The 17,961-nt window shown below is 40.8% G+C and overlaps 1 protein-coding gene and 1 non-coding gene across 3 annotated transcripts; one reads left to right on the top strand and one right to left on the bottom strand.

Moving 5' to 3' along the window:
* Positions 1–221: 221 nt before the first annotated feature.
* On the top strand, positions 222–16,350 carry Znf658 (zinc finger protein 658). Of its 2 annotated transcripts, none has more exons than XM_076836542.1 (6): positions 222–283; positions 2,341–2,397; positions 6,357–6,483; positions 6,765–6,860; positions 12,899–15,791; positions 16,106–16,350. In XM_076836542.1, the coding sequence occupies exons 2-5, from the start codon at positions 2,383–2,385 to the stop codon at positions 15,778–15,780; spliced, it is 3,120 nt and encodes a 1,039-aa protein (XP_076692657.1). In that variant the 5' UTR covers positions 222–283; positions 2,341–2,382; the 3' UTR covers positions 15,781–15,791; positions 16,106–16,350. The 2 variants fall into 2 exon arrangements, with proteins under 2 accessions (XP_076692657.1, XP_076692658.1); XM_076836543.1 differs by having other exon boundaries at positions 224–283; positions 2,296–2,397.
* On the bottom strand, positions 2,608–2,669 carry LOC143383058 (U7 small nuclear RNA). The gene has a single exon (XR_013089103.1). It is a non-coding gene; the product is annotated as a U7 small nuclear RNA (small nuclear RNA).
* Positions 16,351–17,961: the final 1,611 nt, after the last annotated feature.

Raw genomic sequence — 17,961 nt, 5'->3', positions numbered from 1 at the left:
CCACGCATTGCAGCTTGTTAGGCCCATATTCTCTGGGGCGTCGGGAAACACCCAGGCTGCAAACCTCAGGCCAAACTCTCCCTTCGGTCTAAGGAAGCAGAGCGAAATCGCGCCCGGGGCGCAGAGACTCATGGGAAGTGTAGTTTCTGACGTCACGGGCTTCCCGCGCGGCACTCTGGGAACGGCGGTCGGAGCTCCGTCTGCACACGCGCAGGCCCCGCCCAGCACGGGATGCTGCCTCCGCCGCTTGGCTTCCGTGCGAGAGCAGACGCTGTGCCCCCGGGTGAGAGCGCCGGCGACGGCTCCGCGCGGCGTGGGGCCCTCGGGACAGGTGGGCGTGTGCGGGGGACCGAGCACGCAGGTCCCCCGCGCGGCCCGGGGTCTGCGGTGCGGAGAGGGGGTTGCGCGGTGGTAGCCTTGGTGACCGCGGGAGGCTGTGACCGCCAGCTCCACCCCCCTTAGCTGCCTGTAGGACGTTTTGTCAAATGCGGGTCACAAGCACCGAGCAAGTGTAGTCCTGAGTAGGAGACGCTTGTTTTCTTGGTTTGGCATTTACTGCACCTTCGGGACGTGTTTATTAAACATGCCATTTTAAAACATGGAAGGTACATGGGGGTGGGTGCCCCAGGACACCGTAAGTAAGTGAGAGAGGACCCACCCCTCCAACACAGTTTTACCCCCTGTCACTGGCTCTTTACATCCTACCTGCCTGAAACCTTCAGAGGACTGAGGTGGAGCGGCTGTTCCCAAGTCTCCAAGGATGATGACTGTGATAGATTGCGGACAGAATCTCACCATGTGCGAAACAGATCCTGGGATTTGTGGGATCTCCACAGAGCGCTTAGGTCAGAAGGATCTCAGCTTCTGAACCTCTCTGCACGTTTCAGGCTATCTCTGCCCTCAAAGGCACAGATCCATGTTGCCGTGCAGTGCTGTCCAGTAGAAAGATAATGCAAAACATGCACGTAATTTGGAAGTTTTCAGTGACTACAGGAAAAAAAAAAAAAAAAGAGTCATCAGACAAAGCCAATTTCACTGATGTATTTCATTTAACTCAGTACATCCAATATATTATTTTGGCTTGGGACATGAGCCAAATTTAAGGTGTTCAGTAATTGCATGTGGCTAAAGGCTACAATAAAGGATAGCATACTTCTAGTGAATTCCAGAAGAATCAGGTTTAGGGTGTTAGGTGATGGTTCAAATTTGATCCTCAGGTCTGGTCCTGGAACCATGGAGCAAAGCAGCTTTTATAAGTAGGGAAGAGGGAGTCCTAGTGACTACTGCCACTAACAAGAAGAGCTAGTTTGATCGAGATTCCTCCCAGAGCTTCAGAGCAAACACAGAAGATTCTAGAAAGGAGAAGGTACTGCTTTGCTCTGTTAAAGGCAGTTCTTGATTCCCTACACAGCATGAGTCAGACTTGGTGAAGCCACCACTTCCAGATGGCATCACAGGCTTTGTGATCATGGATGCTGTGAACTAGTTTTCAACTTAGTGTTGAAAGGAATGGATGGCCACCAGGCTGCAAAGCAAAAGGCACTTCCTGGAGGGCTGGTGAGGGCTTGATATCTGGGGAAGACAACCAGCTGTCAAAATCTTCAACATCCCATTTCCTTCATTCTCCCCTCAGCCTTTCCAGATCCTGAGCTGTCTCATACCATGCCTGTCATCTCATGTGGCATGTAGAGTTATGTGATGCTCCCTCTTTCCTGAACATAGAGAATAACAAAATGATAGGAGAGGAAGTTTTCTATATTGGAAGCTCAAAAATACTGAGTTTTAAAGTTACCCAGGGCAGAACCAGGAGCCAAGCAGAGTGCTGTTCACTTACACAGATGAGTGCCATAGCAACTTATCAAAAGGTCTTTCTTTAAAAAATCAACAACCAATTTAGAATCGAAAGTTTAAAAATATATTTCATTAAACATCCCGTCTTTATTTCAGAGTTTTCTGTGTGTATTCTAACTTTGGAAAGACAGTAAGAATTTAATAAGCCAGCCTGTATAGTTTTTGTGACACTAGTTTTAATGAAGATAGAGTTTCATTTCTTATGTGGTTGAGTTTTGTTAGCCAATCCTGCTCTTTTATTTTAACTTTTTTGATACATCAACAAAAAACGATTGTTACCTTGGTGACATGTAATCATATCGAGATGCACGTGTTCAGTTCTTGCTGCCTCTATGTAGTCTTTCTTGTCCCTTTTAAGAATCAAAGGGATATTCCTCATCAGGAACCTTTTTATACAGCTGACATGATGATATTTTTACAGTTTTAAGTTTTTTTTTTTTACAGTTTTTAAACTAGGTCTCTGATGACCCCCATTTCCCTTATCCCCAGCTGAATCTTCAGTTTCCTCTACTCTTCCAGGAGCTGCAGAAAATGAACACATATCCGGTGAGTTTGGTTTGTAATAACCAGTTTGTTTTACATTTGATTTTATAAAGATTTCTGTGTCTGTACATTAACGTGGAAAAAGTAGAAAGACTTTCATAGAAGGTACGGAAATATTGATCAACAGTAGAGTCAAAAGTAGACCCAGGTCCTTAAATATTGTAAATTTACCAAGCCAAGTTACAGTTTATTTCTGATTTTTTTTTTTTGATGGGGGGCCTTCCAGCAATAGCCAGAAAACCTGCTAGACAAATTCTAAAAGAGCTGCAATACTTCTCTGAGGTTTCTGATAGTCATGGCAGAGTGTCAGACAGATAATACTTAAAGATTTACATTGATGAGAAATCTAAAACAGACTGCTTCCTCGTGGAAGGATCAAGTTGGTGATTTAGTTAACAACTTGCTAAAAACATAGAAGATTGCCTGTGATCTCAGGGCCCTGTGGGTTGTAATCACATCCAGTGGCCGTCCTCCTTTCCTTACTTAACTTTTCTGCAGCACTTGCCTCTACTTCTCACTCTGTCCTGGAAAGTTTCTCTCCACTGTCCTGCCCTTTCCCTGCCGGTGCTTCAGGGTGTCATAATCTCTTGTCCTTTCACGTGGCTCATCTCTGTACTCCATCCCCAACCCTTTGGTCTTCTTTGTTGTCTCTGATGACTTCATCCTCTCTTATTTTTCAGCTTTGTTGAGATTTAGTTCATGTATTATACTGCTCACCCAATTAAATGCAGAATTCAGGAATTTTTCACTGTGTTCTCAGGTTCATGAAGGAATCATCACAATTAGTTTTAGAACATTTTTATTGCCTTCAAACTCCTAACTCTCACTGTGTTCTTTCCAAGTCCCAAGCAACCCTTAATCTACTTTCTGTCTGGACCACACCCTTTTTATTTCTCATAGGGAAGTTTTGCCTTTGATGAATTCTCTTAGTTTTTGTTTCCCTGGGGAGGTTTTGGTTGCCTGTTGATGATTCTTGGTTGACAAATTTTTTTATTTGAGTACTTTGAATATGTCATCCCATTAATGTCTGTCTTCATGGTTTCTCATTAGAAATCACTTTTAATATAACTAGTCATTTCTCTCTTGCTGATTTTAAAATTATCTCTTTGTTACTGCGTATAGTGGACCCAGGCAGGTAATCCCAGCTACTCAGGAGGCTAAGGCAGGTTCAGTGCCAACCTGGGCAACTTAGTGAGAATTTGTTTCAAAATAAAAATAAACAGGGTTGGGGATGGGGCTCAGTGGTAGAATGTCCCTGGTTCGGTCCCCAGTACCACAAAAAGAAAAAAAAAAGATTGTCTGTCTTTGGCTTTTTAACACTTTGATTATCACGGGTCCAGCTGTGGCCTCAAGTTTACCCTATTTGAAGTTTTTTGAGCTGCTTCAGGGTGTAGATTAATCATTTTCATGAATTTTGGGACTTCATTGCTATTGTTTCTTTAAATTTCTTTTCAGGCCCACTCTTCTCTCTGGCACTCTCATCCTGCCTGTGAGCAAGCTTGATGCTGTCCCTCAGCTCCTTTTCTGTCATTATTTCTTTGTTTCCCATATTGCATACTCTTAAGAGACATGTCCTTTGCTCCTTCCCCCGCCACTTGCTCACATCTACTGCTGAATAAATTTTTATATGACTTTTTTTCAGTTATTGTACTTTTCAACTCTAGAGTTTCTATTTGATTCCTTTTTAAACTTTCATCTCTTTGTTCATATACTTTATTGGGTGAAATGTGATTTTTCATGTTTTATTTTGGTCCTTAGACATCATTTTTCACTGGGTCTTTGACCAGATTTAAAATAGGTGATATAAAATCATTGTCTGGTTAATCCAGTATCTGTTTCCTCAGGAGTTAGTCCTATTTATTGCACTTTTCCCCTTCCACATGGATCTTATTTTCTTTTTAATTTTTATCTTTTGTAATTTTTTTGTTGAAAACTGGATATTTTGAATAAAACACTGTGGCAATTGTAGAAATCAAGAATTTCTCCCCGCCACAGAAGTGAGGGTTGAAATTTATTTATTTAGTGACTTTAACAACTAGTTCTGAAGAGCCTGTGTTTCTTGTTGTGAGTGGCAGGCATCTGAAGTCTCTGCAGAAATTTCTTTAATTCCTGAAATCAGTATGTCTTCCGGGTTTTGCCAAAGGGTTCTGCTCCTTTAGGAGCATCAGGCCGTTTCCTCTTCTGCACCAGCCTTCATGCTCTGCTTACTGTAGACTTCCAGGTCATGCAGAGGCGGTAGCCTTGGGCCTTCTCCTGTCTATCCTAAGCGTGCTCACAACCCTGACCCGCTGCTCAGCTCTATGTTGGCAGCCTTCTAGAGTCTCAGGAATATAAGGGAACTTTTCAAGACTTTTGTGCACATGTCATTCTTCTTTTTTTCTTTTTTAGTTTTTTGAAAACTGAAACTGACGTTCCCACTGTTTCTCACCATTCCAGGGCACTGCTAAGTTAAACAATTGCCTTTAAATGCTTTTGACTAAGGCTTTTGAGGATAAGGTTTTTTTACTAGCTGAGCTTTGCAGGTCTATTCTGCTGGGAACTATCAGACAGGTCAAATGATGAGTGAGTGTCTGGGAGTGAGGCTTTGAACGTGAACCCAGATCTGCCTCCTCCTAGTTGCCGGACTGCTGTTTTTCACTGTATTTCAGACCATTGGTTCTCAGTTGAAGCTACTACAGAATTGAGGGGAAGGAGATGGAGATGGACAAGTTAAAATGTCCCAAGATCACAGTTCTTAGTATGATGCTGCTGTTTTTCTTTTATAACAGCTCTTCAGATTGCTGTGAATCTTGGATTAGCTTACAGAGGTCTGAAAAAGTTGATTCTTCACTTTTTACTAGATCTTTATTGCTTTTGTGAAGAGAGAATATTCTTGGATCTTTACTATTTCCCTCTTAACACTTGTTAGCTTGAATATGAAGTTTTTTGTTGTGGGAAATTTCCCTTTTCTTGGCTTCTAAGAAGATACCCTCTCCTAATTCTCTTATGAGTTTGCAGGAAAGTCTTCTGGCTTTGTGACCTGTACATTTTCTACCAGCCTTTTTAATAACCCTGGTTCTTCAGCTGTTATTTTTGTATTTTTTCTTCCTTAATCCCTATGTGCTCTGGGAGCTGTCTGATGATAGCATTTAAATTGTTAGTAACTCTAAAAAGACCATTTTCAAGTTAGCTATCTGTTCTCTCCCCTAAAATCAAGTGCATACTTATTTAAGAAACCTTTCTGTCTTTATGTTCTATGGACCCTTAGGAGCTGCATGAACAGATCTGTTTCACTACCACTTCTAATGCATTTTTTACTTTTGTTTCTCCAATACCAAGTTTTTTGCACTACCATATCAATTTTTGGCACTATTTTTTTTTTAAATAAAATAAAAAATTTTAAAAGCTGGTTAAGCATCTGGGCTGGGTAGCTACATGAGGTTTTCCTCCTGTGTGATCTATCCCTATTATTACATTTGTTGCTGTTATTTTAGTATAGGTAGTGTTCCAACTCTGGTTCCAACTCCTTTGTAAACTGTTCTTTGCTCTTCAGGTGCTCTAGATTTATACACCTTTCTACATGAGTTCTGTCAGGTGCAAGATCTACAGAGCATATATGGATCTCTTTGTTGGCTTCCATTAGTTATATGATGCTGTCCAAGGAGAATGTGAGCATTCTGGAGAATACCTAGGGTGACCCATTGGGATGTGAATGAATAATTGTAGAATGTCTGTCTACATTGGCTTTTTTTTGGTCTTTGAAAATCTGTAATTCATTTACGTATATAAATGAATTACAATACACTAAAAGCTTATCTAACTAATTGAGTAACACCAAAGTTTAAAACAAAATTAGGTCCAGGGTAGGCCTTTTGTAAAACCATTCAGTTTTGAGCTCCAGAACAGATAGAAAAAGTAGTTCTCAAAGCCATTTTTTTTTCTGTTATCTAATTCTGAGCCCTTGAACAAAATGTTTGACACAGGGATCAGTGTCATTCGAGGATGTGACTGTGGAACTCTCCCCGGAGGAGTGGCGGCACATGGGCCCTGCCCAGAGGACCCTGTACAGAGAGGTGATGCTGGAGAACTACAGCCACCTGGTCTCCGTGGGTGAGCAGACCTGACCATGTGACTCCCTCTAGAATATATTTCCTTTTTGTTTTCTGATTATCAAAACACGTGGACTCTTTATCGAGATGAACATTGGTAATCAAGCTTTGAATTAAGAGGTCTAAAGTAATTGAAACCTGTAGCAAAACAGAAATAGTACACTTCAGTTGAGCACGTTTACTTGAGCACCTTTACTTGCCTGTTTTTTTTAAAACCCATTTTTGCAAACCCAAAAGACTGAGGATCTGGTACATAAGCACCCTCAATTATTCTATTTATAGGATATTGCATTACCAAGCCCAAGGTGATATTCAAATTGGAGCAAGGAGAAGAACCATGGTCTTTAGAGGACAGATTCCTAAGGCACAAGTACCCAGGTAAGTGAGCACTATCAGAGAACTGGGGTCCTTAAACCTGGACTGGGATACCAATCCAGCTGTCTGTCACTATGACAAATGTCTCAGAAAAATAACTTATAAAGAGAAGACTATAAACAAATAACATAAAGGTTGGCCTAATTTAGATGGAGCATAAAAGAATGGTAAAGTTGTTAAGTCATTAAGAATTAAATAATGTAGGTTTCATCTCCTGTTGTTATTCATATTTGGCATTAGCAAGTTAAAGTACATTGAATTAAAAGAAGCCCCTTGGGGTTAGGTATTTGGCTCAGTGGCAGACCCTTGCCTAGCACTTACAAGGCTGTGAGTTTGGTCATTGGCCTTGAAAAAGAAAGGAAGCCCCTCTTGCTCAAAAACATGGGTTAAAAAAAGTTTTAAGCATCTGAATGATTATATCAAATAAAATAATATCAGTATTCAAAAAATCACCTAATAGTGGAGTCCTAAGAAACTAAAACTCATTAGAATTAGGACATCATAATATATGTCATCTGATTAAACCGTAGTACTACTGTAGGAGATATAAATAGCATTGTACTCAAGTGAACCATAAACTTATGGATGCTGAATGCAAAGATTATTCCCATGAAATAATCATAAGAAAATGAAAATGTAATATTATTCTAACTAATTAGAATCACCACAAATATTCTCTGAACATAGTGTGATAAATCTAGAAATTAATAAAATGAATAAACAAAAGTGCTACACGAAAACTAAAAAAAAATTCTTTATTAATCAATGTATATAAAAGGAAATCCAAAGTTGCATACTTTTGAATAAATGTAGTTGTATATTAGGAACCTTCAACTATAGCTAAATTAGTTAACAGGAGTAAGTTTGTAGTGTCATTAATAAATTAAGCAAAAAAGACTAACAAAAATACACTAATGAAAGTAGAAGAATTTAAAAGTAAAATCAGAAATTAATACACTATAAAACCAAGGAATGGACAACTGCCAGCGCACCACATGTTAATTGTGGTAATGCTGGCATATCTTTGCTGAAGGTGTCACCAATGATGCAATTTTTCCAAAGGAACTGTCAATTGGCTTGGTGTCGTGGCATTTCTGTATCCTCCTCCCTTCTGCTAGTGATGGACTAAATTTGGGGGCCAATGGCTATATGCTGGACCGGTAGTCAGTGACGGGTATGATCCAATTGCAGTGGTATCAACCTAAGACAGGAGGCTGACGCCTAAAGGTCAGTTGCCTAAAGGTCAGTTGCCTAAAGGTCAGTTTTCCGATGACGGGTAAGAACCATATGTTGAATTGGACAACCTACCAGGCACGGTCCTTAAGCCACATTACTTGTTGTTTAATTAATCAGAAGGGGGGAGATGCTGGGAGCCATCAGCCAAGTAGGTATGACAATCTCCTTGCCAGCTTACTCCCATGCTGTCTAGTGGAAGGACTTCTGAAAGGTGACCTTGCTCAAGGACCAGGGCAGGATCCGTGTTTAAGGTGTTCCCCCTTTAGAATAGGGTGGTTTAGCATAATAGGAGATTAGGGTGTTCCCCCTTTAGAATAGGGCAGTTTAGCATAATAGGATATTAGGGTGTTCCCCCTTTAGAATAGGGCGTATCCTGCTGCTGAGTTCCTCTTGAGTTCTTAGGGTCAGACAGTATATTTTGGGAGACAGAAGCCCATGTGGAGTGGATTTGGGCAGAGTAGTGGATTTGGTCAGAGTGTGGATTTGGGCAGAGTAGTGGATTTGGGCAGAAGTGGATTTGGGCAGAGAACGTGGATTCCCCCAGAACGTGTTTGTAGATGGCCGGTGTGAGTTCGGGAATAAAGAATTGCTGTTCGAATCTACAAGCTGTGTGGAGACTCGTGATTTGTGCCCAGCCAGAGACTGCGACAACTACTTAGAATAAAAAACAACAGAATGGGTCAAACTTTAGGTAACCCTAATAAAGATAAAGAAAAGAAATATCTACATGATAAACTCAAGTGGGGATATATATGTATAGATTTAATGCCATACCAGACAAGATCCCATTCATAAAGAAGAATGATACAGGAGGGCTTAGTCTACCAGATATTGAGACTTAGGCAAAGCTCTGAGCAGTGGAGTACTTGGTCAGGATTTAGATGGTCTAATAAATTAGAGAAACAGGGTGGAAAGCTCAAGCAAACGTGTGCTTTAAGACAGTTGGTCTCAGGTGGCACTCTAGGACATTGGGGATAGGATCTTGAAATAACTTAAAAGTAACACAGAAAAATGGATCCAAATGACTTAAATAGCTGGTTATCAAAGTAAATTAGAAATATCCCACAAGATATATACAATAGGTTTATGACTTTTCTTAGGAAAGGATTGAGAAAAGGTAGGGTAAGCATTTTCCTCCCTACTGTACTTCGAGTTCAGACATATGTATTTATGTGAAAACACACACACACACACCCAGAGAAATCCTGCAAAGTGGATAGAAGGATGATGAACTAGGGACCTTGGCACCTGATGAAATGGAAGACAGTTAGTGTCAGCAGATGCCTATGGGATGCCTGATCTCCCACCTCTGCCTGGTGTTAATGTGGAGGCTGTCTCCTAACCCAGGATGCCAGTGGAGATCGGCCAGGAATCTGGACGTCTGTTCCCACTTGGCAGGTAATGATGTTGCCACCTGTTTCTCCTATTGGTATGGTTTCAAAAGTGGCTGGCTAAAACTGAACATTAATCTTGATAAGTTCTGATTATTTATCTTATGGATCATGGTTTGTTTTTTCTGTCTATAACCTTCAAAACTTAAAAGTAACACAGATTTATTCTTGTTCTCTTATAGAAATTTTAAAGTTTAACTTTCTACACTTAGATTATGATCCATTGTATATTAACTTTCATAGAAAATATGAGTTGTATGTCACGTTTTAAACTTTTAAAATAGGGAGTCCAGTTATTCTAGTTCTACTTATTGAAAAGGCTGTTTTTCCATCAAATTGTATCTTTGCATTACTTAGAAATAAAAGTGGGCTGGGGATGTAGCTCAGTTGGTAGAGTGCTTGCCTTGCATGCACAAGGCCCTGGTTCAATCCCTAACATCACAGGAAAACAAACAAACAGAAATATTAGTGAATGCATATTTGTGAGTGTGTTTCTGGAGTCTCTGTTCTATTTTATTCATCTACATGTCTGTTCTATGCCAGCATTGTATTATCTTGATTACTGTATAGAAGACCAGAGAAGCATTCAGTGGTAGAGTGTTTGCCTACCCTGGCTTAGACCCCAAGCATCACACACACATGAAAGAAGTTTTTGAAATCAGGTAGTTTTCTAACTTTCATCTTCTCTGTGAATTTAAAATGATCTCCTTTCCTTATTAAAAGAAAAAGAGAGAAAAGAAGACAAACATGCTGGCATTTCAACTGGAATTGTGGTGAATCTCTATATTTACTTGGAAAGAATTACCAATGTCTCTCCTCATTTATTTAGGATTTCCTTCTTCAGTGTTTTGTAGCTTTCACGTTATCAATATCAAGATTTTAAAAAATATTTTTGATGACATGGTAAATAATATTGTGCTATAATTTCAAATTCCAACCCATTAATTATTGTTTGTTTATAGGCAAAGGATTGCATACAGGCCTTGTATTTTGGTTTTGCTAAAATGCTTATTAGTTCAAAGAACTTGTTTGTAGATTATTTTGTTTGTGTGGGTGTTTTTTTTAATAGAACTACTCCACATCTTTTTGTTTTTATTCTTGTCATATTGCACTAGCTGATAATTCTAGTGCAGTCTTGAGTAAAGGTGGTGAGTATGGATGCCACTCTTATTTTTCCCAATTTTAGAAATCATTCAGTCTCTTACTGTCAAGTCTGATGTTATAGACTTTTTGTTTATTTCCTTTATTTATGTATCATGCTACATATATGTATTATGTAGTTTATTACATATGTGTATATATAGTATAACATGTAAACTGCATTATATATATATATATATATATATATATATATATATATATTCTGCATTTGTATGTGTATAATTATTTAGGTTAGGTTATCTTCTTAAGTGAATTTAGAAGTTTGTTTTTTCTAAGGAATTTGCCTATTATTTATGTGAATTGTCTGTGGGCATAGAGTTTGCAGTGGACTGAATATTTGTTCCCTTTCCTCCAATCATATGTTGAAACTCTGATCCTGATGTGCTCCATTTAGAGGTGTAACTTTTGGAAGGTAGTTAAGTCATGCAGGTGGAGCTTCCATGAAGAGTTTAGAGTGCTCTTGCAAGAAGAGTCCAGGCAACTAATACCTCTTTGGACTGTGTGAATAAATAACAGAAGTCAGAGGTCTAGTGCACAAGAGTGCTGATAGAACATGACCAGGCTAGCACTCTTTTTGGACTTCCAGCTTCCAAAACTGTGATAAATATTTGTTGTTTAAGTCACCCAGTTTATGGTGATTTGTAATATCGCCTGAACTAATATAAGACTTTTTGCTAACCTTCCTTTATGATCTCTTCAATGTCTGTTGTGTCAGTAAGCACACCCCCCTCTTGTTTTTCTGATGTTGATAATTTGTATCTTTTGATTTTCCTATTAATTTTAATCAAAACTTTAAAATCTTTTCAAAGAACTAAGTTTGGTTTGATTAACCTTCTGTGTTGTTTTCTGTTTTCAATTGCAATATCTTCTCTAAACTTTGCTATTTTCTTCCTTCTTTGTTTTTTGGATTTAATTTCCTCTTTTAATTTAGTTTCTTAGAGGAGATGCTTAGGTAACTGACTATAGATCTTTCTTTTCTAATGTGAAACATTTTAAGCCATGAGTTTGCTTCTGAGCACTGCTTTAGCTGCAGCCCACAAATTCCTGTTTTGTTTGTGTTTCTGTTCACTTCAGAATATGTTTTCTGTGAGCTTCTACTTTCACTCCTGAGTTATTCAAAAGTGCCTAGTTTACAAATATTTTTATTTCGCCGTATTCCTTTGTTTACTGATTCCTAGAGTAATTTCCCTGGAGGTTGAAATCATCCTTGTATAATTTCCGTTCTTTTATATTTGTGAAGGTTTGTCCTTGGATGTTTCGTGTCATTTGAGAAGAATGTGAACCCAGCTGTTATTGAACGTGTTGTGTCATTAGGTCTTGAAGGTGTGGTTTATCTAAGTGCAACCTCCTCTTCCTACCTGTGGGGTCACGCCTACCATGTACTTCTTCCTCTTGTTTCTGTGCTTCTAAGTTTTCTTTGTTCTTTCTTTCCTCTATCTTTTGTGAATTGCCACTGGTGCCCTAAAACAAAATATTTGTTGTTCTTGAGATTCTTTGTTTTATAAATTAGTAAGAATATGGCTACAGGTGGGGTTTGTCAGTGGCTGCTATCACCATCTCCCAGCATATCCCAAAATGGAACTTTCTTTGTATCCTTCATCATCTTTCCTATGAACTCGTCATTTGGCTCATGAAGGGAAATACAAAACTGCCTGTCTTCCGTATCTCTGGCCCTGGAAGATTCGCTTCCTGCTCAGCCTCTGTGGAACTGTAGGAGCGTTTCAGTTTTGTTTGGCTTGAGTAGGTGGAGTTTGTCAAAAAAAGTTTCATTAGACGTTTTGAGACCATTGGCTAGAATGAATAGACTTTTCTTAGAGCATATTTTTGTCTGTATCTTTGTTATCTTCATATCATTGGCTTCTTCAGTGTACAGTATAGTACATGTAGGAAGTAGGAAAAAAAGCCTTGGAATTCTCCATTGTGTCATTTTCTTAAGTTCTGAGGTCCACTTTCTTTACATTTTTTTGAAGCATTTTCACATGTTGTTACTTTTCTTTTGTTGGATTTTCAGTTGTCAGAAGGAAGAACCTTGGAGGAATGGTGCTATTCTGTTTTGGCTCTCCCTGAAAGTAACACGTGCTTTTAAAAAAACCCAGCATCCATGGATGAGGGAGGAGAATGGCTGTCTCTGTGTGTGTGAATTGATCTTGGATACATGACCAGAAACAAGAATAAAATATGTAACAAAAAATGGCTAAAGTTCTTTTACATGAGAAATGTAAGATTTATGTTTCCATTTTTTTCTCATTTTAGGTTATTACAAAGTAGACGTCCACATCAAGGGAGATCAAGACAGACAAGGGAAGCCTCTGTGGCAAGTAATATTAATTGGTGATAAAACATTGAGTAAAGAAGGACAGAAAGTTCTAGAAAAAACATTTAATTTGGGTATAGCTTCAGGTTTTTCGGGAAAAATAACCTATAAACATGATTCATGTCAAATGAATTTTCCAGTTATTTCTGAGTTAATTATTAGTGAAGGAGACTATTCAAGAGAAAAGGCTGATTACATGACTGTCTGTGAAAAGTTGCAGCTTGCTGTTAAACACAGGGACACTCATACTGGAGAGAAATCTTATGAATATAATAAAAATGTGAAAACTGTTAGTGATAAGAAAGATCAGCATCGGAGATTTCAAACATTGGAGCAATTGTTTGAATGCAGTGAGTTTGGGAAAATTTTGTATGAAAAAACTGTCTGCATTACAGTTGAGAGTTCTCCAACAGGAGAGCAGTGCTGTCAGGATGATGAGCTTGGGGAAAACTGTGAGAGGACAACTCTGTTTAGCCACGCGAGAGCTGACCCAAGGGAGAAGTGCTCTGATGTTAGCGACTGTGGGGAACTCTGCTGCGAATCCACCATCGAGGAGTACAGTAAAGTTCACCTGGCTGTAACACACCAGGAATGTGATAAAAGTAGTATTGATTTCTGTGGGAAGTTACCCCTAATTCAAGCTCAGAGACCTGTTACAGGACAGAGTGCTCTTGAAAGCAATCCATGTGAAGAAAACTTGATCCAGAGTCCAGCCCACATAGTACATCAGGAGAAGCCAGTTGGAGATAACTTCTGTGAATGTCCTGGATGTACTAATACCTTCTTCCGTAAATTAGGCCTTATCACACATCAGCAAACTCAAGAGAAACCCTGCCAGTCAGGTCTGTACGGGAAACGCAGGGAATCCTTTTACCAGAAAGAACACCCCATTCAGCATCAGAGGGCCCACTCAGGGGAGAACCCTTACAGATGTGAGGAATGTGGGAGATTCTTTTGTTCCCATTCACACCCTAGTCAGCATCCTGGAACTCAGAGGGCATCCAGACTCTGTGAATGCAATAAATGTGGGAACACTTTCTGTGAGAAGTCAAACCTCAGTGAACACCCGAGGCTTCACACAAAGGAGGAACCTTATGGTAACAACGACTGCAGGAAATGTCACACACCACCCCCCATGGGACAGCAGAGAACAGACACAGAGATGAAGATCTGCCACAGCCGTGAGTATGCGAAAACCTCCGTGATGAGACATCTCGAGGAGTATCAGAAAGTTCACCTGGGTGGGAAACCCCATGAATGTGCTGACTGTGGGAAAACGTTCTCCAAAACGTCACGTCTGACAGCACATCAGAGAACTCACAGGGGCGAAAGACCCTATGAGTGCGTTGAATGTGGGAAGACTTTCTCTCACAGGACACATCTCAGTGCTCATCAGAGAACTCACACTGGGGAAAGACCCCATGAATGTAGCCAGTGTGGGAAAGCTTTTGCTGACACTTCAACCCTCAGGGCACATCAGAGGATTCACACAGGCGAGAAGCCCTATGCGTGTCATGTGTGTGGGAGATCTTTTGCCCATGTTTCTGTTCTCAGAGCCCATGAGAGAATTCACACAGGGGAGAAGCCCTACGGGTGTAACGAATGTGGCAGAGCCTTTACCTATAACTCAGCCTTCAGAGCCCACCAGAGAATTCACACGGGGGAGAAGCCTTATGGGTGTAATGACTGTGAGAAAACCTTTGCCCACAATTCAGCCCTCAGAGTGCATCAGAGGACTCACACGGGGGAGAAACCCTACGAATGCAGTGACTGTGAGAAAACCTTTGCCCACAATTCAGCCCTCAGAGCACATCAGAAAATCCACACAGGGGAGAAGCTCTATGAATGTAATGAGTGTGGGAGAACCTTTTCTCAGAAAACACACCTCAGCACACATCAAAGAATTCACACAGGGGAGAAACCCTACGCGTGCAGTGAATGTGGAAAAACTTTCTCCCAGAAATCGTACCTCAGTGGACACGAGAGGACCCACACGGGGGAAAAGCCCTATGGGTGTAACGTGTGCGGGAAGCGTTTTGTCTACAAGGCAGCCCTCATTGTGCACCAGAGAATTCACAGAGGGGAGAAGCCCTATGAGTGCCGCGAATGTGGGAAAGCCTTCTCTCAAAGGACACACCTCCTCGCCCACCAGAGAACGCACACGGGGGAGAAGCCCTACGGGTGCAGTCAGTGTGGGAAAACGTTTGCTGATAGTTCAGCCCTCCGAGCGCATCACAGGACTCACACAGGGGAGAAGCCCTACGAGTGTACTGAGTGTGGGAAGGCTTTCTCCAAGACGTCACACCTCAGAGCACACCTGAGGACGCGCATGGGGGAGAAGCCGTACGAGTGTCACCAGTGTGGGAAAAGCTTTTCCGAGAAGTCGTACGTTAATGCCCACCAGAGGGTGCACACGGGGGAGAAGCCCTACGAGTGCAGCGAGTGTGGGAAGGCTTTTGCCCAGAACTCAACTCTCAGGGTGCACCAGAGGGTTCACACAGGTGTGAGACCCTATGAGTGTGGTGAGTGTGGGAAAGCGTTCTCCCAGAAATCGCACCTTGGTGCACACCAGAGAATTCACACAGGGGAGAAGCCCTACGAGTGCAATGAATGTGGGAAGGCTTTTGCCCAGAACTCAACTCTCAGGGTGCACCAGAGGATTCACACAGGGGACAAACCCTATGAATGTGATGAATGTGGAAAAACTTTTGTCCGTAAGGCAGCTCTTAGGGTCCATCACACCAGGATGCACACCAGAGCAGAAGCCCCAGTGTGGAATGAATTTGGAAAGCCCTCGGGGAGCTCCTGCCTCACTGCATGACGCACAGTAAGGTATGGCTTGATGAGATTTCCCTGTGGTGCTGGTCCAGGTGGGGCTGGCCAGGGAATGTGACACCAAATATCACATTTAAGCCCAGTCCTTAAAAATCACCTTGCATCCTCCCTGGTCCATGGTAAGTGGGGTGGAGACGACTGCCACAGCAAACCTGAGTGCCGCGTTGGGGCGTGGCAGCAGGGAGAGGAAACGAGTGCCTGGGACAGCTCTCCACTTCCAGGTCTTCAGTACTTGACTTTTCTTTTTTTTAAAAACAAAGATAAGTGTGTTATGTTAGGCTCTTACAGGTTTGGTCTGTTGTTAAATGCAGGTCGTTGGGCCTACTCTCTTGTTAGCGTGGAGTGAAACCCCATGAACATATGAAATGTCAGAAGACCTATACAAATTCAACTTACTGCCTGTCAGAGCTGCCTCAGGACAGTACTGTCATCAGCATCCTAATAACCAGAAGCCTTTATTAAGAGCCAGAGAAATCTCAGGGGGGAAAAAGCCTTTACCACAAAGAGAACTGCATTAAACATCAAATAACTTGGTTAAAATTTTATATTTTGAGTAAGTAGCATTTTTCAACAAATATTGAAAGTTTGTCTTCAGATAATTTATTCTGAGGAAATACATGAGTTTCAGAACGGAGGTTAACATCCTTACCTAGAACTGAGACATCAAAACCTGCGTTTTTTTTTGTGTAATATTAAAAATTTTATAGAAGATATATAAGATAGTATTGACCTATAGACTAAGTCACTGTAGACTGCTGAGTTTTGAAAGTGTAAGGGTAACTTGAATTCTGTGGACAATACCAATGAATGTCTGAATTGTCTCTGAGCTCTGGGGAGCACCCGCGAGTCCACCTGCAAACAGATGATTCATCAGTGCTGGGGAGTTCTGGTAGGGGCCAGCCACACTTGCTCTGCGCATGGCCACTTCCATTGTCAGAGTGACTGTCCGTTCTTTTCTTGGTTTCCTTAAACTTGGTGCTTTTGATTTTTGGCCTTCCTGCTAATCTGGCCCTACATTGCTAAGGCCTGTGAAATTCTTGGGCATTTTTCTATGTTTTTGTCTAACATGGTGTATGTGTAGGTAGTGGCAGTACTTGTGTTGTCGGTACTCTTTTGAGTGATTTTAAGACAAATATCCTTAGCCCTCTTGTGCACATATAACCTGAGTATCCTCTTAATTGAATTTTTAATCATAATGGCTGCTCACACTGTAAATCAGAGCTATTTTGGACCAGCTAGGACAGCACGTTTTGGAATTGCAATGGAAAGGGCTACTTCATGCCAGAAGCACAGCACTGGTACTGAGCAGCAGACTCATTTGGGGGAAAATATGTAATGTAATATAGTCTTGGTCAATAAAACATTTGGTTAATCTGTGATATTTCAGGCTTATGGTTTGTTTAGCATGAAGAAGAAAGTGGAATCATTTTGAAAACCTGGAAAAATAAAAAAATTCTCTTAACCCTGGTCAAGTTTCTGTTTGTAAGTTTGATCAGGTAGATTGAGCATGAGGACAGTAAGTCAGTTTCTCTTGGAAAAATTTCTCTAGTCCTTATTGCTTGTTTATGTTGGGTAAGGGATAGTGTGAGGGAAAATGATGGTATATCTTTAACCTTGATTAGAAATAGGTATTTCTTTGATATTGGCTTGTTTTCAGTTAATTTAGTGGCCTCACTGCCAAAGACCAGAGGCAGGAATAAAAGCCCATCATTGGATAAGAGTTGTGTCATGGTACCATCACTGATGGCATACATCATTAACCCTGGCAGGAGGTGTCAGCAGCTGAGGGAATAGTTTTGTTCTTCCTTAGTCTCCGACACCTGGATGCAACTTGTGCTTACTGAACAGTGCCAAGAAGGAAAAGAGAGCCAAAAAGCATCTCTTTCTACATGTCTGATTTTTCAGAAAAGCACAGATGAAAAGAAAATTGTCCCAGAGCCCTTTTTAAAATACATTCTGGAATAGCTTAGATGTACAGAATATCTAGTTATAGCCCAGATATGCTCCTCATCCAGTTTCCCCTGTTAACATCGTATATTACTGTGGTATGTTTGTATAATAAAGTCACACTGATACATTTATATTAAGTAAAATTTGTTTTCAGCTTTTCACTGTTTTTTCCCTAATACCATTTCCATCCCCTGATCCCTTCCACGATGCCATCCTG

The sequence above is a fragment of the Callospermophilus lateralis genome, chromosome 17 (genome assembly GCF_048772815.1).
Source record: "Callospermophilus lateralis isolate mCalLat2 chromosome 17, mCalLat2.hap1, whole genome shotgun sequence".
In the NCBI taxonomy this organism is placed as follows: domain Eukaryota; kingdom Metazoa; phylum Chordata; class Mammalia; order Rodentia; family Sciuridae; genus Callospermophilus; species Callospermophilus lateralis.
Note: the sequence above shows the minus strand (reverse complement) of the source record. Positions and strands in the feature narration are given on the sequence as shown.